Raw genomic sequence first — 22,759 nt, 5'->3', positions numbered from 1 at the left:
TTATATGCAACTAACTGTTTAAAAATGTGAACTAATCGATTTAATAAACATATTAAGACATGATACAATGAACATATGAACATATTAAGATATAATAGCAATCCTTTCTTGATGTATTTGAAACGTTAAGTTATAATTTTTTACTAATATGTTCTTAAGTAATTCATAAATTGCATTTTTTAATTGAGCTAACTACTAAATTCTATTATTTTAAATTAAATTATAATAGCAAATTTTCAAATTGAATAATCTTAATATGTATATTATATATATTATATTATCTTATTGTGTATTGAATAATTTGATATTAAGTTAAGTTTCAATGTAATTATAAAATATGTTAAACATAAATATATATAGATATGGCTTTAAAAATTGAAACACAAATATGTGAAAAAGGTCACGTTCGTCTTTGAATATAGCCTAGATACAAGACGTTAAGAGATCTCTTTGACCTTGAATGACCTTTAATATTAAACGAAGTGTTACAACATAAATTATCTGAATTGCAATATTTATTTAACTTTTAATAAATTATTTGATTTAATATTAAAATATTATTTATATTAATGCAAGATTATTTAGAAGCAACTACGTATTTTTCAACATACACATATATATTTATTGATTACATTATCATTATTTTTTGCTTGAATAGTAATATTTACAACAAAACACGTGAAATTACAATAAATCAGAATATTACGTATGGATTATATCGTACCTTACAAATTACCATGGTTATGCATATATGAATTAATAAATATATTTTTAGTTAATGCAATATGTCTTAACATCGTGTAAGATAAAATATAAAATCAGTGAAATATTAAATATCATAAACTCAAAAAGTTTATTAAATTTATTGTGAGGTTATGTCATCTATAATGCGATTACTTTCATTTATATCATTATCGCCAAAATTAATTTGCAAGAGACAATGGATATTTGCCGAATCAAAAATATGTTTTCCAAATTAAACCGGTCATTTTCCAGTTGTACAGAAGAAGAAGACAACATGAGCAAAAATCGGAATTAACGGATTCGGCCGTATTGGCCGTCTTGTGCTTAGAGCCTCCCTTGAACGTGGCGGTCAGGTACTTAATAATTTATAAATTTTATATATTGTTGTTTTCAGTTTTTTAATTATTATAATATTAATAGGTTGTCGCCATTAATGATCCCTTTATTGGTTTGGACTATATGGTATATATGTTCAGATATGACTCTACACATGGTAGATTTAAGGGAGAAGTCAAAGCTGAAAATGGTTGTTTAGTTGTCAATGGCAATAAAATTGCTGTATTCATTGAACGTGACCCAAAAGCTATTCCATGGGGAAAGGCTGGTGCTGAATATGTTGTAGAATCAACTGGAGTCTTTACTACCATAGAAAAGGCTTCTGTATGTAAAAATTTGTACATTTATATGTAGTAGAAAGATCTATGTATAAGTCTTTATATACAAATATTTTAATTGTTTTAATCTTTTAGGCCCATTTGGAAGGTGGTGCAAAGAAGGTTATCATTTCTGCACCATCAGCTGATGCACCTATGTTTGTTGTTGGTGTAAACTTAGATGCTTATGACCCAAGTTACAAAGTTATCTCCAATGCTTCCTGTACTACCAATTGTTTAGCTCCTCTTGCTAAAGTTATTCATGATAATTTCGAAATTGTTGAGGGTCTTATGACTACTGTACATGCTATTACTGCTACTCAAAAACTGTTGATGGACCATCTGGAAAGGTATGTAAGTTCTTCCTAATATTGCTTTTCTTTGTTTTATGATTGATGCTTCTGTTTCATTTTATCTAATTTTGTTCTTGTATAATAGTTATGGCGAGATGGTCGTGGTGCTGCACAAAATATTATTCCTGCTGCAACTGGTGCCGCTAAAGCTGTTGGTAAAGTCATTCCAGCTCTAAATGGAAAACTGACCGGTATGGCATTCCGTGTACGTACACAATGTATCGGTCGTTGACTTAACCGTTAGACTTGCCAAACCTGCAACCTATGATGCTATTAAAGCTAAACTTAAGGAAGCCTCTGAAGGACCATTGAAAGGAATTTTGGCCTATACAGAAGATGATGTGGTCTCTTCTGACTTCATTGGTGATAACCACTCCAGTATTTTTGATGCTAAAGCTGGTATTCCTTTGAATGATAACTTTGTTAAATTAATTTCCTGGTATGATAATGAATATGGTTATTCTAACCGTGTGGTTGACTTAATTAAGTACATACAAACGAAAGATAACTAAAGTTTATCACATATTTATATATAACACATCTTCGTAAACGTTTCTGTATGATAATGTTTATTATACGACCATATTCGAATGAAATATCATTATATTTAACCAGTAGAATTTCCAATCAGAAATTGAAAATATGAAATTAAGAGTATTTTTTAGTATAACATTTTTCCGCACAGAAAATAGTTGTATCTGATATTGTATAGACATTAATTGTCAAAATAAGTACAAAAGAAAGCAGAATTCGTTATAGTTGAATCTTCATTCACGATTTTAAAATATTTTCGTGAATATAAGATATAAATGCAAATTTAATATGTATTTGTGAAAGTTACGTAGTCACATATGCAAAGTAAATTCTTGTATCATATATTACTAAGTACAAGTATATATGTTACATTTAATTGTCTTTTATCATTTATTCATTCATCACATTCACAACTTAAACTTTAAAATATTTGTGATTTCTTTCTGTAATATTATTTGTCATTCAACACATTGACATCAATAAAAATTGTTATGAAACTAAGAGAATGCTTTATTAATTTTTCAAACATTTCTTTATCTTTTATGTATTGGTACATTTTTACAAGATTACATGAATAATAGGAATGGAATAAATCAACAGTAACTTCATATACTTTCTGTACAATTTCTGTACACTTACAAAAAGATTTTTTTGTATGATTGTTGATTGAAATATTTCTAAATAATTTAACAAAACAGCTTTAACCACGAGAAGTGGCTGTAATATAGTTACAATATTATTAAAATATTATATGGTATGGCACAAGGAATAGTCTGTTACTTAACATTTCTCAGCAATATTAAATTAGTTTTTATAGTGGTATTGAACAAAAGCATTCTAAGAACATTGTCTTTATATACAAATGAAGTCAACGATCTGTAAAACAGTAGCAAATAATTGAATCTGATATTCTTTATTTTAAAAGTGATATATTGAATAATCTGGTAAATAGAACAAAAGTAGAACATACAAATTGATTAAAGATATCAACATTTCTTTTTAAAGTATATTTATTCTTGAATGTTCTGTTCCTGCAGACTTCATTTTCTCTCATTCCTTGTTCTAATTCTATTTGCTATGTACAATTATCATCACGAAATGAAATACATTGAACACTTTAGGAATACCGATCAGTTATGCCATGCTGTGAAAAATTTGTTGTACAGCCATACGAAATACAGTTTCATTTGTTGACATAAACAATAAACATCCATCACTCGCTTTTATAGTATGTTTTTATAGTATACAGTAACCACCAAGCTTTCACTATCGCTTGATGCGATTATTCAAGTTTTAAAACTCTTTAATATATAAAAGAACTATTCTCAGCAATTTAGCATAGTACTATGCATAAAAAATATAAGATTTTAAAATATCTGAACTTTAAAATGCTATAACATTTGAATGCTAGAGAGTGCAGATGTTACTATAATATTTGTACCCACGCTTCTAATAATGCACACTGGAATTATCTGTGAAAGAGGACAAAATGTGAATAATAGCGTAACCACAAGAAATTTTTGTTGACAATATTTTCTTTAACATTTCTGCTAATCATAGAAACATCTATTTTTTTTCCTTTTTTTAAGAAAATAATCCAAATATTTATATAAGTATCAGTAAACCACACATTATGAAAACATTAAAAATATATAAAGGGACATTTAAAATCTAAGTAATGTTTTCAACAGTAACTGACAATGGAAATAGGTTGAATAGTTAACACTGGATAATTTTATTAATATTTTCTTTGTAATATTAATTCTTGGTTACGCTAATTGTTATGAATATACGAAACTTTGCAAAAGGAAATGTTCTAGACTAGCATGACACATGATATACTCGATTTTACGACAAATTTAGGAAAAATCGATAATTCACAGTTTGGAGTCTTTACAAATAATAACAAATTACATCATGTTAAAATTAAGAGTCTTGCACGAAGATTTATACGTTCCTGTAGTACGCTCGCTAACTCTCGTGTTAATCTTCACAAACTAATCGCAGTTCGGCGTTCTTCTCTCGCAATTCTTGTAATGTTAATTTCTTGATTCTTCTACTTCATCTTTAAGAGCATCTCATCTCCTCCTTCTCGCTCTGTAAATAAAGTAAAAAATAATAATTCTTTAGGATCTGTAGAAATATATTGAAACTTTAATAAAATACAAATAAGAACTTACTTGGACTGGGTTTTCTATAAATATGAAATGCACCACAGACACCAGTAAATTGTTGTGATTGTGGAGTTTCCAAAGGTGGATTTTCAGGTAGTTCGCTCTTTGGAGAAAAGTGAGAAAATCAGCAACAAAACTTGACTTTCATTTAAGGTTTTTTGTCCCTCTCCCTCACTTTTTTGACCAACCAATTTTCGAGGTGAAGTCTGTAGTAGAGATATATGACAAAATTTTTTTTATAACAATAATTTTGCCTACATATTTTAACTTCTGAATCCATAACATTGTTAACAACATGTAAAATATCTGAAATATCTACTGTGCAGATCCGTAAAAAAGCAGCTTAATTAAATGCAGGTTTCATTATTAATAATTTTAATTTAAGCATTTGATAACTGAATGTTAACAAAATAGGTATAAAGTACTTACGATTCCGGGTGAGATTCTTGGTGGAACTAGTGGAGGTGCTCCAAGGAAACTTTGACCATTTTTCCCTACAAGAACGCGCACAGTTTGAAGCGTAAAACTTTGCTTTCTCAGCCACGATGAAAAGTATCGCAGAGTATGGTAGCAACATATACCTAATTTATTAAGATCAAGACTAGAACTTCTTGCATGTGTTCTGTATGGTCTGGGTGGTGGTGGAGGCGGGTGGTTCCTTCTTTGGAGTCACTATAGTAGCTTCTTCAGGAGGTGGAGGTGGTTTTTTATAAGAGGTCGTTGCACCATTGCACTTGCAGTACGTTGGAGATCATCATCTCTAACGTAGTACAGCTGCTACTATTACCATTTGCCCCAGAAGCAAGAATTGGTGTCAAACGCAATGGTACAGGATGCAAAATTTTGGGATCTTTCTCAACGGCAGATTTTTGAAAATCAAAAATTCACTAATTGCAACCCTGGACTAGTTAAAGAACTGCTAGTTCCAGTTGGAGAATCAACAAATTTTGTCCATTCTTTATTTCTTTCACGAGTACCAGTGGTATTGGGTGGAGTTTTTTGAGTGGTCGTAGTTGTGGAATAGGTGGTGGACCAGTCTTTTGTTTAAGTAAAGAATTAATAAGGGTGGAGGTAAAACATCAGGTAGAGGCACATAATTTCTTCGTAACACAACAAGATGCATAGCCACAAAAAATTCTTGTATACTTAATGCTCCATCTCTGGTTATATCTGCTAGTTGCCAAATGCGACTAAGTTCTCCTAAAGGAAGTCCAGACTTTTTAAAAAATGTCCTGGCTATGGGACCATGTAAAAGTCCCTCAGGATCAAGTTGCAATTGTGCAAATTGAGCAGCATAATATTCGCGCTGTTCATCACTAATTATCCATACTTCTTCAGGTGGAAATGAGCTGTCACCGTCTCCTTCACCTTCATCACTGCTATGACGTTCTGAACTCTCTTCTTCAGTTCCTAACAGCTGCCTCTGTTCTTCTGATACCAGCAATCCTGCCAACCTCCAGATACAGAATCTAATATTGTTTTACCACCTATATCATTGTTTCTGTCTTGTATTATACTATTTGTTGGTGTCGGTGAATCTGTACTACCACCAGTTTCCCTTGGAGACTCTGCTTCACTTTCACTTTCTGTAGTACTTTCAGGAGCATGACGATGACTTTTCATAGCCCTGTTTGAGTCTGAACTTCTCCTACCATCTTCTTCCTCGGACGCTGGCCAAGTAAATCTTGGTAAAGTGATAACATCCAAAGGCATGGTAATTATCTCTTTACGAATGCTAAGTCCTGCTTGATGAGCTGCTACAAGCTTCAATAGTACATAAAATTGTATTGTTCCAAGATACGCACCAATGTGTGCTGCTTCAGTTCAAAACAAATATCCAATATCTATAAATCAGAAGAATGTATTTTGCTAATAAGCATAATTAGTATCTTATTTAAATTTATCTGTTTTAAATAAATACTTTTACATTTTTGTGACACTTTAATTACAAACATGCTATTTTGAACATTATACAAAAAAATTAAATTAACAAATGTATCTATTATGCATATATATGAACATATCAAAAATTTAAAACTTAAATTTCTACTCTATATTCCTACTTTCTTTATTAAACAAATATAGTAGCTAAAACTACAAAATGATTACCTTTAAGTATATTATTATCGAGCTATTTTATTTAAAATACGCTGTTAATCCAAGGTTCGTATTACTTATTTTGAATATATTTTTTAAATCTAAATTCGATGTAAAGTCATTGGTCACTGTTGTATAAACATTTAAAGAATATTGAGAAATTAATGTCTTTGTCAATCGGATTCCTAAATGAATATATTTTTTTATGTTTAATAAATATCATAATTTTTATTTTTAAATTTTTATTACAGATTTTTTTGATAATAGATGTATTGAAAATAATAACATATCAATATTGTCATTACATCAAAATCAATCATTGAAAAATATTTTATTTGATTTATTTTCGACTAAAAGATACAAAAAAGTAACTGTTTTGTTCGTTATTTAACTACTATGCTTATAATCTTCTCGTAACAGTTCTTTAATCCTAACCTTCATGAGGTATTGTAATTTGCCGATATCACATCATATTTGACAAATTAAACGCCCACTTCGATACGATTAATGAGATTTTACGAATTCAATGTCGTGACTGCGCGTATGACAGAAAACTAACAGCTGACAGACTACGTGCAATGAGTAGATATAATTTACCTTCATTGTGACAACTCCTGGTAAACTTGCCGAGCGTAGTAGTTCGGCAACTTTGATCATCGACACACTGTCGCTGTCTGCATTTTCACGGCAATAACTAAAAATGTCTTCGTAATATTGATGTTCGGTCATCGTCAGATGAAGACTCGCCACCGTGATCGACTCCCAATCCATCTTGGCGACAAGTTAGAGCGGAGCAATGAACCGCTTCTACACTCGTTACGTGCAACTGGGTCCGTTCTCTTTCTGTATTCTCCTTTTCTCTTGCTCCTTCTATCTTTTCTATCCTTCTCCGTCGTTGTCCTTCCGTTATTGACACGATCTGCTTCACAGGACGGTCGTGATCAGTATGTAGTCACATTGCACGATAATGTTATGATTTTGATGAATCCCTTGGGAACGTAAGACACACCATTTATAGACTACACCCATGTATCACAAAATTACCGCTCGACCGCCATCTTTCCGTGCTCTCGGTGTTTGACATTATTATAATCCATGTGCGCACACTACTCGAACCGCACAACTGACATTTCTACGGTATGTGCGCATTAACTTTACCCGATTATAGCGCCCATACTGCGCATGCGGTCTTCTACCATGACAATAACGCGGGATTTTTCATTTTTTTAAATTATTTTATTTGGTCAATTCTTTATACGCTTGACAGTACAATTTGATATTATAATATTTTTCTTCTTTTCAGTCTCTTGTAACATATTTTACGTATATCGATCATATTACAAATGAACAATTATTTTATTCTTATAATATTTCAATCGTTTTCACTACTTTTGTTTAATCGTGTTTTAATCTTGCTAAGACAGAATGGTTAAATTATTTTCTTTTTAAAGCCAATTGTGTATTCCCAAGTTTCAGGCTATCGTTATTACAACATTATTAAGTAATTAATATTACTATCTTTTTTAAATATAATATCAATGATATAAAAAAAGTAAGTAACTGTTTTGTTTCACATTCAATATGCATTATCTTATACAAGTATATGTATCAGAAAATAAGTGTTTAAACTTTCGCTTCTTTGAAAACAAACGAGAAATGTTTTAACAGAGCAAGCTGTGTTGCGAAAGAAAAACCGTAGAACGCATACGATGCGACAACAATGCAAATTGTTGCGTGACTAGAGCGTATTATTATGATCGATCCTTACAATATACTCGATTTCGAATCTAACAATTTTACATAAACTTGATGCAATTAGTTATCCGTTAATCTAATAATAATATGAATTGCAGGTGCGCAACGAAAAGTCATCATGAATAATTGATACGATAATTCTTCGAATGCAGTTTGATGTCGCAGAAAAGCATACAATAATGGTATTATATGTTTTCGGTGATCGAAGAAGACGGACATTTCTTCGTATTACCGTAACGTCCAGTTACCGGTTTTTGTTCAGGCGTCTTAAATCGATGCAGCACTGGCGAACTTTCCCTTGGACTACCGCTAATATTATCGAAGTCCCAACTCGCAAAATGTTCCTCGAATAGTTCTTCGAGTTTCTTCGATAGCGTTTCGATTATTTTTACTCGATCATGATCATCCTACGATGAAACGATTAATGAATAAATAATATCAAGAATAAATAACAATTATAATAGAAGCTATGGCATTTGTTAATATGCTAAAAAATTGGAATAAGTCGTAGAAACACTCGATCCATTTGCGGTTTTATTCAAATTCCTATACAGTATAGGCTACAATGTCTTTAGAATAAACATTGAATATCCCGTTTACCGCGGGAACTATAGTCCAATCGCATTACACTTTTACAACTCCGGTAAAAGCCGGTATGTCGATAAATAACAATAGACTACGAACCTTGTGATATAATTTTGAATTATAAACGATACGACGGAAGTCTCTAACCACGTGTTCTACTTTATGATAAACTCGATTCTTCAATTTGTATTCAACCGTTTCAGGAACATCGGACTCTTAATAACTTTGCAATAATCTTCGATCTGAAACGAGGTTATGTAACCATTAATCTACGATCTGTGTCGATAAAGCAGTGGTACACAAACAAGACTAACCGTGTACGTAGAAGATTGAGTACCATCGCTGCTTCCTGAAGATGGACACTTGAAAATTTCTGCTTCTTCCATTTGCCAAACCGTTTGATGTATCATCTCTAATTTGCTAAGAGCAAGCGGACTAAGGCTTTGCTTTCTTTTCGAGCTGTACCACACGGACCAGCCTCTGTCGCTGGTTTTCCCGCCAATTTCCCGTCCAAGAACTCGATACAACCAGAGCTCTCTCTCTTCTTACCGTGTTTTATCGCGATTATAGATCTCGATGTTCCCTCTACCGGAGAATCACCGATCTCGCAATTTTTCGTCGTTTTCTTCCCGGAACACTTACGAGATCTATTATGCAAGAGGTAATACGATTTTTCGAAATCTTTTCTCTGACATTTGCGTCCAGGGATCGGTATCACAGTGCTGCAAATCGTCGACACGTTGGCAATATTTAACTTGCTCTTCTTGCAGAAATCCTTTTTCTCCGAAAAGGATGTGCTCAAGGACGCGGATCGTCGAACAGTTTCAGAGTAAGTTGCTTTTCCGACCACGCGTTCAGTCTCTTCCGACGTTGTCTGGTCATTGTTCAGAGAAATGCACGAACTTTTCCTCGAACATATGGTTTGTTGCAGATTTTTCACCGTCGTGGTCGTCGCGACTGTTGTTACGGTACTGTTGGCTACCAATGAAACGACGGGTGCCGTTTGCTCGTTCTCCGTCACTGAGCTGTTCGACGATTCCGAACTATGTGGAACAGCATTGTTTTTCCGTCGTTTCTGCTTATTCGCCATGTTTGCGTTGTTCAAAGTTTTGATTAACCACGAATCCGTTTTTATATTCGTTTTACGAGAACCTGTTAACGGGTAGCTGCATAAAATATTGCGATATTTAATACTGGAAGAACGGAAGTCTTGCTTAACACGACACGTACTTTTGCGTTTAAATTTTTGACACGGTTATGAAACAAAAAGCAATGGGATTCGATATCCGAAAGATCTATGCTACGAAATATAAAGCTCTCGAATTTCCGTCCTTCTAGTATCATTAAAGCGATTAAAAATTTGACTTTAAATTTAACGCTCCGTGTTAGAGTACCGTTGAACATTGATACAGCCGTTATGCAAAAATGTGCACGTATTTATTTTTTCACCCGCAAAGTGACGCGTGACGCGTAAAGAACGAGAAGTTTCGAATGTGGATATTCTTCTGACAAAAGCAATATTTAGAATACACCTTAAGCGATTATAATTATTACCATTTTTATTACCAGACAACTGTGAAACCTCGTTGGTACTCGTGTTGGGTGAAAAATGATTCGTCGAGCCCGAGTCGTCCTCGGATGCCTCATAACTCGAAACACCTGGGCAACCATCGTTATTGTCTTTCATGTTTTTCGCGAAACATTCCTCTATCTTCCCCTGATTCTGCGCCACTTGGGACGCCGTGTCTTCGTTATCGTCCTTTTTAACAGGTTCGCACTTCTCGTTACCATCAATGCCATCATCGGTTACCTTCTTCTTCGAGTCCGTGTCCTCCTTCACGTTCAACGCCTCTAACAAAATTTCAGCTGAGGCGCAAGCTGCCTTCCAAGTCACGTCTTCGGACACCGTGTAATTGGTGATGTCGGAGCGTTTCAAGATCCTGGGCGAATTTTCGAGGGAGAAGGTCGGCGGTGGTACTATGGGTGTTGCCGGGAACGGTAATTTTATCGTGCTGGCAGAGGTATTGGCACTGGTGGGTACTAGGGTCGTGGTAGGTCGTGACACAGGGGTTGACGATGCCGGAGCACAGTAGGTTTTCTCTTTATTGGCGTAATGATTACGATGATTGTTTCCAGATCCATTGGCAACGTTTCGAGACGCGGAGTTCTCTAAACGACGATTGGATCTTCTCTGATGCCTCTTCTTTGGCACGTTATAGCTTCCTGGTTTCATGTATACTCGAACGTCTTCGGAGCTGTCGTACTCTTCGGGAACTTGTTGCACGTGGACGCGATTATTGATCAAATTGTAAGGGTTCCAAGGTGCAGCTTGAACGTTCTGTATGTTTTGCAGCGTTTGGAACTGACGGTTCGTATCGATTTGCAACTGCCTGATACAATTGCCTAGATCCATCGTGTTCTTTGACATGTCTGGTCGCGCTGGCCCTCGTGGTATGACAGTTTCTGCATTCACGTCGGTCAAGTCCATGAAAGGGATCTGTCGGTTATCGGAGTTCCTCATGCTGGCGAACCAAGCTGACAAGTTGGCTGTCATCTCCTCGGATGATTTCTCCGGGATGCTCGGTTCGATTTGGCTGAGTAACGTCATCTTATCTTTTGGCACTGCGGCTAATTCTAATTGGCTCGTGGACGATTTGCCAACGTAAACTAGATCCATATTTGTCTTATTCCTGCGATTCTGTTCGAAGCTTTTCAAATTTTTGTTACCGTAATTTACCGCATACGGAGGGCAAACAGCGTAACTAGGATAAAAATTTTCATGGTCGTTAGTAGAAGGAAAGTACATAGATTCTAAGCTAATCGGAGGGTTCAGGAACGACGATTCCACCCTCGACAAACATTTCTGAGCATAATTGCTCTCACAATTTTCATCTAACTGACGTTGCAGTCTGAAAATAGTGTCGACGTTATCTTGTGGCGAGACTTTATTTTCAGGGAACTCTTGTTTCTTTTCCTTGAATAACCATTGTCTCGAGGAATCTTGATTGCTTTCCGTGAGAATCTTGCTTCTCAGGTGGAAAAATTCCGCGTTCAACGATTGGGCCGACGTGTCGGTTTTAGCAGACGACGAGCTTCCTCTCGAGCGAAATCTACTGTTCGACTGACCCCCAGATTCCGCGTACCCTAAGAACATATCAGGCACGGATTTCGTGCTGTCTATTGTCGCTAGATTCTCAGTAACGGTCCACTTACTTCGTAATTTAGACTCTTTTTGCGACGACTGTTTCTCCTGGCTGACGTTGTACAGGCCAAAGTTCCGCAGGCTGCCGGTCGACGACTGGGCTGCCTTAGAACCGGAATCTTGGCCGTTCTTTTTACTATTGGGCTTCTGTTTCGACGTATTCGACGTTGATGACGGATCAAACAAGTCGCGATTCGTGTAAACTGAAACGTCACCTGGAAAAGAGGTTCCAAATGATTCTGGTTTCTGCTCGAAGTTAGAAGCATCACTGCTCTCCTCGAGCTTTAAGAAAGTTTGCACGATCTGATTCAGCAGCTGGTGAGTACTTTCTTCCCATAGACGGAAGCACCTGAGCAACTCGCAGTCGAACTTCTCGTTCAAGCTGGGATAGTGTTGCTTGTTCAGGTAATTGTCGAGGATCAGCCAGCCGTTGCTGATTCGTAGCAAAGCGTTTATCAGGTCGCTTGCGAACACACGATCCCCGGCAAAGATCGGGAAACAGGTGGAAGACTTGGTGACCGCCGTTTTAGTAGCCGCGGAGAGATTATTCAGCCAACCGCATCTGGGATTCGACTTGGAATTGTTATTCAGAACGATTTCAGCTTCGGTGCATCCCCAATAGATGACTTTCCTCAGCAGCTCCGGGTACTGTGTGCTATCGACGCACGGTCCGTCAGTCTGAGTGGCTATTGACGTGCCAGTTTCATAATCCGAGCAAAACTCGGTGAACCAGGAATTCTTGTTCGAGGCTGTGTCGCCAGCTCCGCTGAACAACGGTGTCGAATTCGACTTGTCGTTCTTCGTTTCTTCCTTGTTGATGTCGTTCGAGGATATGTTACACAGCGCCGAGACCATCTTTTCAGCCTCGATGGTGAAATCGAAACTGGCTGAAGATTCGTCCGAGTAATGTTCCTCCTGGGTTTTCGTAGACACGTTCGTCGCAGTTTTATCCAACGTATTCGTGACTGTCTCGCGGTTTGTCTCATCGTCCGTGCTCGGTTTTATATTGAACGAGGGCGTGATCGCTTGCGACGGCCAGTCATTGTAATTTTCAGAGGATATGGGCACGATCTGAGAACTGCTGGCAGCAGGAATCTTGCTTTTGCTGGTTTTCAGAGGCGAGACGTCGAACGTGTTGGAAGAGGCCACAGGCTTGTCTCTTTGCAGACCAGCGAACCCTAGACTGGCAGGAGGATTAGGGTAGATCTGATTGGAGTGAACTGTTTGAACAGGGCCGGTGACTTGGTTGTTCGCGAAATTTGTCGCAGTGGCGTAGGGACCAAGATTGGGAAACTGAAACGGCGTGTTGCCATTAATTGCTTGCAGGTTGCAGGTGTTCGTGGCTGAGATATTGTAGTAGGAGCTGTGCGACGGTTGTTCTTGCTGTTGCTGCTGAATATTTTGTCGGTCTTGGATTAAACAGAACGTTTGTACATCCGGAGGCTTAAAGTAGGGCTGCGGTATCAACGCGACCCCGGAATTGTTGTACTGATCACCGGAAAACGAGCCATGAGTGTACGTCGAGGAGGCAATTAAAAAACGAGGTAGTCGGCGCTGGTGGCGGAGCACTATTCGTCGTATGATCGTATAGTATCAGTGGTTTCGGATTGTAGGATAACTGTTGCTGAATGTGTTGCTGCTGCTGCTGTTGCTGCTGTTGCTGGCAATATTGTTGATTTCGTACGAGTTTATTCTTCGGTGGCCATCTGCTGCCTTTGCCTATATTCATGGATGGGTTTGTACGAGAATCTTAGAAAACTGAAATCATTATATAACATAAGTACGTCATTCGATACTAGGGTCAGTTAACGTAAGTAATAATTCCATAATAATCGGTACTTTGTCATTTTATATTAGGTCGAGTCATAAGTAATTTTTCGATGCAGTTAGGTAAAATCTATAGTTCGTATCTACCTATTATGAGTCGTATTGCATGCGTTGCAATCAACTGTTAACCGCCACCTCGAAAAATTAGGGAAATTTTGGAGTATGAGTACCTCGCAATCTCAGAGGATCGCATGTTAATCGACACGGGTAAAAATCGGGCCTTTTTTAAACAGGATTATAACAGGCGATGAAAAATGAGTTTTATATGACAATATCGTCCGCAAAAGACAGTAACTTGATAAGGATCAACCATCCCGATCAGATTCGAAAGCAAACATCCATGGAAAAAAGATTTGTTTTGAAGATTCTGAAAGATTCTGTATGATGGGATTGTCGAGGTATAATTCAGTATGAATTGTTGAAATGAAATGTAACAATTACCGCGGATAGATATGTCTAGCAGCTGCAAAGAGTGCAAGAGAAACTCTAGAAAAGCGTCCAGCATTCGTGAATCGCAAGAATGTCGTTCTTTTACACGATAATCTGCGATCACATACGGTGACTAAAGAAAATATTCTTGAGCTTGGATGGTCTGATTTACCACACCCACCTTACTCGATCCGAGTAATTTTTGAATGGATAAATCTTCAATTAACTACATTTTACAAAAAAGGACTTGATAAACTGCCAAGAAGATGGGAGAAGGTCATATATAATACTGGTGAATATATAATAAATTAATATGAATTTTTTATTTAATGAAAGCAAAATAAATGTCTGAGAAAAAAGCGGAAGCTATTTATGACTCGACCTAATATTTCCCACAATTTATCTATATGCATTTATTCTATTTATTCTTATAGGTCGAACGGAAGTAAAGACAGGAATAATGATGAAGAAGCTTGGTTAATTTGGTTATTAACGACCGAGTCAGGAATTTGAAGAGTTACGACGAAGGAAATTGCAGTTTTACATTTTATAAAATTTATCTTTATCCTATTTGCTCTTATAGGTCGAACAGAAGATCTCGGAGTAAAGAAAAGACAGGAATAACGATAAATGGTCATTTAATGACCAAGTCAGAAGTTTGAAGGAAAAATTGCAGAAATGGATAACCGTCGAGTTAAAAGAATGATTTTATTCGTTGAAGAATGAACTGATTTCACGGCAATATTTTTTTAGGTGATGCGGATCTGAAGGAAAACGTATTTACACCTTGTATATGCAAAGGAGCAGGATTAGTCAGACCAGTATTACGCTGCGCTGCTGGATAAATACACGTGGAGTGCAAACCGCTTCCACATGGTTGAAGAGTTAACGCTGGATTAGCGATAGGACCATAAAGAATTTGTTGTTGCTGTGGATGTACGAGGGACGACTGGGTTGACGTGGACGGAATCGAAGATTGTATGGACGATCGATTAGCTCGTGCGGTTGTAGGGTGCATGATCCACCTAACCCCGGCTTGAAAACGATCCTCTCGTTGGCTTCTCGCTTTTCAACGTCTGCGTAAAAAGAACAACGTGCCAGAATTTATCTACCAAACGTTGCCTATTTATAATTTTCAACTGACTCGTAAACACAGCGGCGCACGATAGCGTGTTCCGCATTGACAGAAAAAACGACGGAAAATGTTCTTGACAAATCGTATAGTTAACAACGTGTTTTACAAATGAAATGAACCTAACCACTATGTCAGCTGTTATCTGACACGTTGCTAACCTATGAACATTTTCTGCCGATTTATCTTATCGATAGGAAATTTCAAACGGTTTTCGCTTTACCTGTGTCTCGAATACTCTTTTACTTTTCTTGAATGAATCATTTGGGTTTAAACGGTCGGGCAATAAGATACAATGACGGCGGGGCAAGTCACGAAAAGTAAAAGAACGTGTTCATGGGGACGGCAGGTAACGTGATAAAATCATATTGGACTTAATTACATACAGGAAAATCAGATAAAGGAAAGGATTTAAAACTCTTAACGAATGAACTTGCGGTTAAATTCAAGAATTCGATGCCAATCCACGAGTTTCCGAAATCGTTTCACTCGCTTTTTCTCGAGTTAACAAATGTACATGTTATCGTTTTCCTCTGTTGCTTTTCTCGCGCAACGTTCCTTTATTCACGGAAACGAATCGAAATTCCTTGTAAACGAGAAATGACCAAACTTATATGTACATACTGAAAGGCAAATAGTAATCTAAGAAACGAAAAGTCAACGAACACCGCGAAAGAAAAATGGCAGATTACTGGCTGTTGATCTAAAACAAAATTCTCGGCACGGAACAATGAAACGAGCGAAAAAATTTGACGCACGGTTCACGAATTTTTCTCCACCAATTAATCTGACACGAACGCGTTCTAATCCGTTCGTTAATTCCGCGTAAACGCGAGCGTGCTGTAAAATCATCCACGGACGCGTGTCGGATACGCGTAAATTGGAAAATTCCACGGCAATTCCAAAGAGAAATCAAATTACAATCAATCAGTTTTATTTCGTTCAGATACAAGTAGTGTAAATCGTGCTAGACTATCTAATGTTTCCCATTTTTCTTCCGTATAAAATGTTCCATTGAAATTGAATCAGCCTGGATTAATGTAAAATCGATCTTCCGCTCGTATATACGAATCGTTTTACACATCGTTTGATAGGATAAAGGAAAATAACAGACCTCATTTATTCCGCAACGGCAACCCTGATATATTTTTCTCGCTTCGCACAAAAACATATCATACAGATGTCTTTTCGCGAAGGTTGTCACAACATATAGACTTTCAACAAGTTGCGTAATTGTTATATGTGTAATATCATTCTTAAGCTCTACGCAGAAAATTGTCGAGTGAACACAACGTGACTGTCGTCACACCTTCAGCACCTAAATTGGAGATTTTTTCAAGAAGAATTATGCATGACCGAGGAGTGCTCGCCAAGCTGTTCGACATATCGCAAAAAGTACCAAAAGTCATACCGTTCCTGAATCCCTGCACGATATTATTATTATTTTTTTTAAAAGCTTATCAAAGTGATGGAATTAGCTTTTATCGAAATTTCAAGCGAATATCACGGGAAAATGTGTACAAATAATTTTGAGCGATATTTCTTTCAAAAGAGATATTTTTTCTTTTCTCTTTTTTTTTTTATAAAATACGTTTTTGTATATTTCTTTTCAACGATTGGAATTGGTGCGTTTCGCAGTTCTCCTGTAAACGTTTTTATTAACGATTAGGAGCAACGGGCTAATATTAATTTTTCTCCGTGTTATACTTCACTTGAGAAACGTCCAGGCAAATAGGAACAGCGTGCACGTTTTATCTAAATCTACTATAGTATTGCTTACAGTTCCGAAAGGTCCCAGTGGCCGATCGAGATAAAAGAACGAACTTTACGTCTGAAATTTCACCTTCGAATATTTGGTAATTTCCAAGCTGATAAAAAATATTCAGGCACTATACGCCCGTGGTAGTGTATGCGTCAATTTCCGGTCATCTACCTACTGTTCCTGTAAATATATCACGCTGATCGATAACCGATATAGATAACACACGACTGATTCGAACAAATAATAAATCCTTTCGAATCGAGCGAGAAATAAATTCTTAGAAAATTATCAAAATTTTGTGTCGCAGATACAAGCGTTGGACGCAAGAAACGATTTTTCAGGATGTCGTACAGTCTGAATTGGTATATCACATGTGTTATATAGACAGCGATTAGGTTGGGTCAAGTGGGTTGGGCTAATAGAGCCGAAGGTTCAGAGGGATAAATGGTATCCAGGAGGATTGATAGATACAAAAGTAGATAAGACACTTTTCCAATTACTGTTATACATATTACTGGCCGTTGCCACGTGTATATACATATAATAGATACAATAGCTAAACGACGATCGGAACTGACGCATACACACCGTCACAGACGTGCACGTACGAGTACACTTCGACGCATCGTGGCGAGAATTTCGTATCGATATCTCGGGAACGTGAGAAATATTCAAAGCTGAAATTTTAGGGCCAAGGTATGTCCTCGATCGGCTACTGCAGCTTTCCGGAAATTTATCCCTACTATGATCTTCGACCGTTGGACAGGAGGAAGCCACTGCAGCGTCTCTAAAATTTCAAGTAAAACATATTCCCATTGAGAACTCCTTCGTTCCTTCGAGCATTTCGAGATCGCCAGCGTTTGTTTTGCGAGATGTACAGTAATATTCTAAACATACGCAGACACGTCGCGCTTTGAAAACGACGGTTTTCCTTGTCCCGTACACTTTATTTATCCGCGTTGAAAGTGTGTAAGAGGTACTTCCTGTGAAACGCGTCGTCTCGTCCACTCTTGGCTTACTTCCGTTCCATGAGAAAATGCGAAGTCGAAGCTGCTTGCAGGTACCAACGATCTCGAACGTATCTCTTCGTGGACTGGTCGAGAGTATGTGAAATTTTCTGATAATTAATTACGGATGTATACTAGAAGAACACTGCCAAGAACACAAGACAGAATCAGAGATGTCGATGATAAAACGTTTGATGTCGCCGTATTACAATAGTCTGTTAAACACGAACAGACTTCTTGACGTCCCCCGAAACCGCTTCTTTGGTAACACAATCCTTTATAATTCGACTCGTCCCATCCGCAGCCTCTTATGACTCGAGTATCAGGTGGAACTGTTTCAAACACACGTGATACAGTTATTCCATGTTACGTACTAAATCATACGATACGCTGAAGCTAACAAGCTGTACATTAAATGTATATATATATTACGAATCAAGCTAGAACGGAGATTAGACCTGGAATTACCTGTGGGCAAAATTTTCGTGGCTAAAATTACGATTTTCGTTTAAATGCTGCTATCCAATGCCACGTGGGTACATTTAAGGATAGGTACTGTAAGCTTACTGCTAATCGCGAAAAATCAATAAAAAATTTTTAAACTTGTACCTCCACTTCGAAGAATTTGACATAACCTAAAATAATCTTACATGAAGACTGGAAGGCCTATAGGTCAACGATTTAGATCAAATTTTGCACATTGGTAGATTTTGACACTTGATAGTTTTTTAAATATTTACAATTAAAGCCCCTATAATGGTATATTTTCATAAACAGGGAAACGAAATCTATCAATGTGCAAAATTTGAACTAAATCGGTGATCAACAGGCTTTACAGTCTCCTTGTTAGACTAAACGTAGGATAAATTATAAGAATGTTTACAGATGAAGGTAAGTTTGAGTTAGACTAAATTTTGTATTATTCTATATTTCACGGAAATTCGCAGTATTATAGAACTTCATACGTCATTACTTCGTAGAATAGTTGCTATAAACAGTCTTCCGATAGGTAGAGATCAATGATTTTTGTAATCAGATCCACCAAGGTCGGACAAGTCACTCGTGGCTATGATCGTCCCACGAATGCACACGTATAGCTTAGTCTATGTAAAGAAAAAAGTTGTTTAAAATATTATTTTTTATGAGGCGTTATAAATTATAAATCATAAGTTCATCTAAAGATGCAATTAAAAAACCAATCTGTAATGGAAAAATGTAAAACTGTTGGAAAGATTTGTAATTCAAAGCGTCATAGTAGTTTACCTTGTTTAAATAAATAGAACTAACGTTGTTATACCTGGCACCGTTTGATTCGATTAATTTTTCATTCTCCTATAAAGCATCCTCAATTAAAAATATTACTTTTTCCAAATTTTTAGAAGTCTATTTATTTTCGATTAATTTCTTTTACTTTTTCAGTTGTTAAAATTTATAATTCCTTCTTTTCCCTAGCAAAAATGGATAGAATGCGTTAAATTCGAAACGTATATGATTTAAATTAAATTTCGCACTTCACTCTTGGATCATGGGTAAAGCCAAGTTCGCTTAGGTGATTCCAGATCTATTCTTCCTTCTAAATTTGTTAATTTTACTAATGGTAACACGTATACTATCGTGTTACTTAAAGTGCTGTAGTAGTAAGCATTACGCTAATCACGCTGCTGTAACATGCTTGATAGTGTACTGTAGTTTTCCACAACGTAATAAGGATACAGTATTAATCTGGGTTAATATTGGGAGCGTACTCTAGCGGCAGATTACTGTATTAAAGTTACTAGTCTTCTAAAAGCTTAGTACTATTACAGCTATCGTAATTACGGCTTCCTGTATCAACTTATCATTGGATGGTATCTTCTTTTAGAATAATATAGTCGAATATAAGTCGTAGTCAGTGTATCATGGTAAATAAAAAATTCCGAGATATTTTGTATATAGATAATTCTTTATCGCAGGAATAATTTGAATATTACTTACGTCCATTAACGCTAAACTCAATGACTTGGGTGATTTTTCGGCACATAGTATACTTTGCGCCGTTCTTGAGATCCGAACAATCTTTTTTGAGGGCATCAGGTGGCACATCATCGGCACATCGACTATCATTGTGACTGTTACACAGGTAACATTGCATCGCGTTTACACCTAAAACATAAAAGGAATTTGATCGAAAATTATTCAACGATTACGTGCAATTAAATCGATGTAATTTTCATTTATTTCATCGACTAGAAATTCGGAAAATATCTTGCAATATTTTATTGCAAAAAAATTTCCACGATGATCGTTTTAATGCGATCATTGTGCATAATAAATTTATTTATAGTTCAGGAATTATAATACGAGGTTGCAAGAATATTATTAGGTTACTGATAACAGAGGTCGCTGCAAAATGAAAATAATGTAGCAAGTTTTATGTTAACAGGATCACGGTGTCATCTTAAATGTATGCTATATCACTTCAATTGAATAATTTGTAGTCATTACGCATACTGTTACGTATCTGTTTATATAGGTCAACATTTTTGACGCACTAAAATTGCTATTAAATCTTGTATATGAGATTCTTTTTGTAAATGTCCAGCATGTATTTTACGAGTATAAAAATCCGGAAACTCTCTAAAATGATGTACATTTTTACTGAAGGAAGGTTCATTGTACCTCCGACCCTAAGTGATATAAAAATCAATGCAGCTATTTGCCCTAGAAAGGCACAGCCACGATAAGTTTTCGTGCTTGTCTTTTCGTTTTTATTTCGTTTCTACGATTATTCATATTTTCGAATGTAAGAAAATAAAAATAATAAATATTTAACGGTATAATTTTAATTTTCTCATTTTAAATCTATTTAAGAATGGAGGAAATAGCAAAAATAATTTTTAATTGTATAAATCTAACAATTGAAAATCGTTTTAAAATGTTGTAACAAAATGAATTATTGCAAAAAGACATAAAAACTTAAAAAATGTAATGAAAGATAGAAAAAGGTAAGAGTGAAAAGAATCATTACACCCATGTTAAATATTTTAGAGTATTCATATTAATTCGAATAAATATTTTCCATTCAAACGTGTTACAATTCATTCGTTATATTTACGATAATCTGAGATTTTTCGCGTACATGAAAATTGCTTTGCGCATAGCTAGTCATCATTGATCTCACTAACGTTTGCACCAGTACGTTTGGTTAAATTAAACCGCGAAATCAAATGCACTTCTCGCTGCGTACAGATTCAATTATCTCAACCGCGGAATAATTGTTTGATATTTGCTTCGTCTTATAGCAACGTATGATATTTCACATGCCCGTCGTTATTGTTAAATCTGTCGAGGCACCAACACAGGTTTTAAACACTTCTCTCGAATGAGGAAGCAGGTTGATCCACTTTTCGAACAGAATGTACACTTTATTGACGAGTCCCGGAGAAAAAGGATCATAAATGTAACGAACGTACATAAGAAACAATGTCAATCGCGAAGGAATTAAAAATACTAGAAACTGATGCGTATCGATTAATTCCATGCATCCTAACCTTAAATTGAATATAAATATAACAATGAAATAAACTCGGAAGAAAGCGAGAGAATAACAGAGAATCCGAAAACAGGAGAAAAAGATGATAATATAATTGAAACAAGCGTTGATGCAAAGTAATCATTTCGTCCATCGAAGAACAAAAGAGAGCATAACGAATTGTTATTACACTTAACAGACCGAACGACGCAATTCAATGTGGTTTACGATGGCAACGCAGTAAAAAGAGTAAGGTAAAAGTCGAAAGTAGGTCTGAGAGAAGGACACGATGATCGATAGGAAGCAGTCTAGTAAATCTGCCCCGATCGTTGAACCAAGGAGCGAGCCCAGACTCGAACCCGTAAACGCTTACCATAAAAACTGAGCACGACCAATAGGCAAAAGACAAGGATGATGGAACGCCTCATGTTGTTTTCGTTATCCTGGCACGTCCTTCAACGAATTACAGCGTTTCTCGTGGTCACTGCCTTAGTGTTTTACACGCGACCGAGCGGCGCGATCGGGGTGCCGGAGTTAGAAAGAGAGAGGAAGAGAGAGAGAGATAGAACGCGATCGCAGATCAAGGGTTGACGAGGCCAACCATTCGGCCTCGACAGCTGCTGATGCACTGTTCGTACTGGCCGTCGCTCGATGCGATTGTAGCGCAAGCCCGCGAACGAAGGCGACGGTGCTTACACCACCGACAGAAACCACGAATACGTGATTGCGCGCGAAGAACGTTAAGGTCGGTAAGACGAGGCGAGACGAACGGGAAAAACAGTTTCGTCCCACCGAATAACCCCAAGGCCCAAACGATCTAGCCACGGTCGAGGAAAAGCTTAGTCGATTCTCGTGCGGTCCGTGATTCCGATTTCTGTTCTACTACATTGCCCAGGTTATTGCAACGATGCAAACGCCGCATAGCGGAATCAATATTTTTGACGGAGAGCCGGAGGAGGGATGCTGCCTAGCTGGGATTGATTTCACGATGCCT

At 36.6% G+C, this 22,759-nt stretch overlaps 4 protein-coding genes across 4 annotated transcripts; 1 reads left to right on the top strand and 3 right to left on the bottom strand.

The window, feature by feature from the left end:
• The first annotated feature begins 1,203 nt into the window (after positions 1–1,203).
• LOC143220800 (glyceraldehyde-3-phosphate dehydrogenase-like) lies at positions 1,204–2,262 on the top strand. Its single transcript, XM_076446385.1, is given in 5 exon segments — positions 1,204–1,404; positions 1,494–1,716; positions 1,719–1,747; positions 1,836–1,957; positions 1,959–2,262. Coding segments are annotated over 5 exon segments (879 nt in total).
• Positions 2,263–4,199: 1,937 nt separating this feature from the next.
• LOC143220803 (ralBP1-associated Eps domain-containing protein 2-like) lies at positions 4,200–7,326 on the bottom strand. The gene is given in 17 exon segments (XM_076446388.1): positions 4,200–4,273; positions 4,276–4,335; positions 4,338–4,361; positions 4,364–4,381; positions 4,465–4,595; positions 4,597–4,664; positions 4,888–4,952; positions 5,040–5,109; positions 5,111–5,169; positions 5,172–5,219; positions 5,222–5,339; positions 5,341–5,474; positions 5,477–5,512; positions 5,515–5,907; positions 5,910–6,284; positions 6,287–6,302; positions 7,153–7,326. Coding segments are annotated over 17 exon segments (1,863 nt in total).
• Positions 7,327–8,495: 1,169 nt separating this feature from the next.
• Positions 8,496–15,371, bottom strand: LOC143220804 (uncharacterized). Its single transcript, XM_076446389.1, is given in 8 exon segments — positions 8,496–8,717; positions 8,995–9,098; positions 9,101–9,137; positions 9,210–9,397; positions 9,400–10,047; positions 10,450–13,636; positions 13,638–13,816; positions 15,140–15,371. Coding segments are annotated over 8 exon segments (4,797 nt in total).
• A 3,000-nt stretch (positions 15,372–18,371) lies between these two features.
• On the bottom strand, positions 18,372–22,193 carry LOC143220802 (uncharacterized). Its single transcript, XM_076446387.1, has 3 exons — positions 22,139–22,193; positions 20,229–20,396; positions 18,372–18,586 (listed from the first exon to the last, which is right to left on the bottom strand). The coding sequence occupies exons 1-3, from the start codon at positions 22,191–22,193 to the stop codon at positions 18,372–18,374; spliced, it is 438 nt and encodes a 145-aa protein (XP_076302502.1).
• Positions 22,194–22,759: the final 566 nt, after the last annotated feature.

This window comes from Lasioglossum baleicum, unplaced genomic scaffold (assembly GCF_051020765.1).
Source record: "Lasioglossum baleicum unplaced genomic scaffold, iyLasBale1 scaffold1610, whole genome shotgun sequence".
Classification (NCBI taxonomy): domain Eukaryota; kingdom Metazoa; phylum Arthropoda; class Insecta; order Hymenoptera; family Halictidae; genus Lasioglossum; species Lasioglossum baleicum.
Note: the sequence above shows the minus strand (reverse complement) of the source record. Positions and strands in the feature narration are given on the sequence as shown.

Bases quoted from the DNA above. Each gene is read 5' to 3' on its own strand.
- LOC143220802 (XM_076446387.1), bottom strand. From the start codon at position 22,193: ATGAGGCGTTCCATCATCCTTGTCTTTTGCCTATTGGTCGTGCTCAGT. The intron at 20,397-22,138 runs GTAAGCGTTTAC...TTTATGTTTTAG, and splicing joins GGTCGTGCTCAGTTTTTATG to GTGTAAACGCGATGCAATGT. The intron at 18,587-20,228 runs GTAAGTAATATT...TGTTTGAAACAG, and splicing joins TGAGTTTAGCGTTAATGGAC to TTCCACCTGATACTCGAGTC.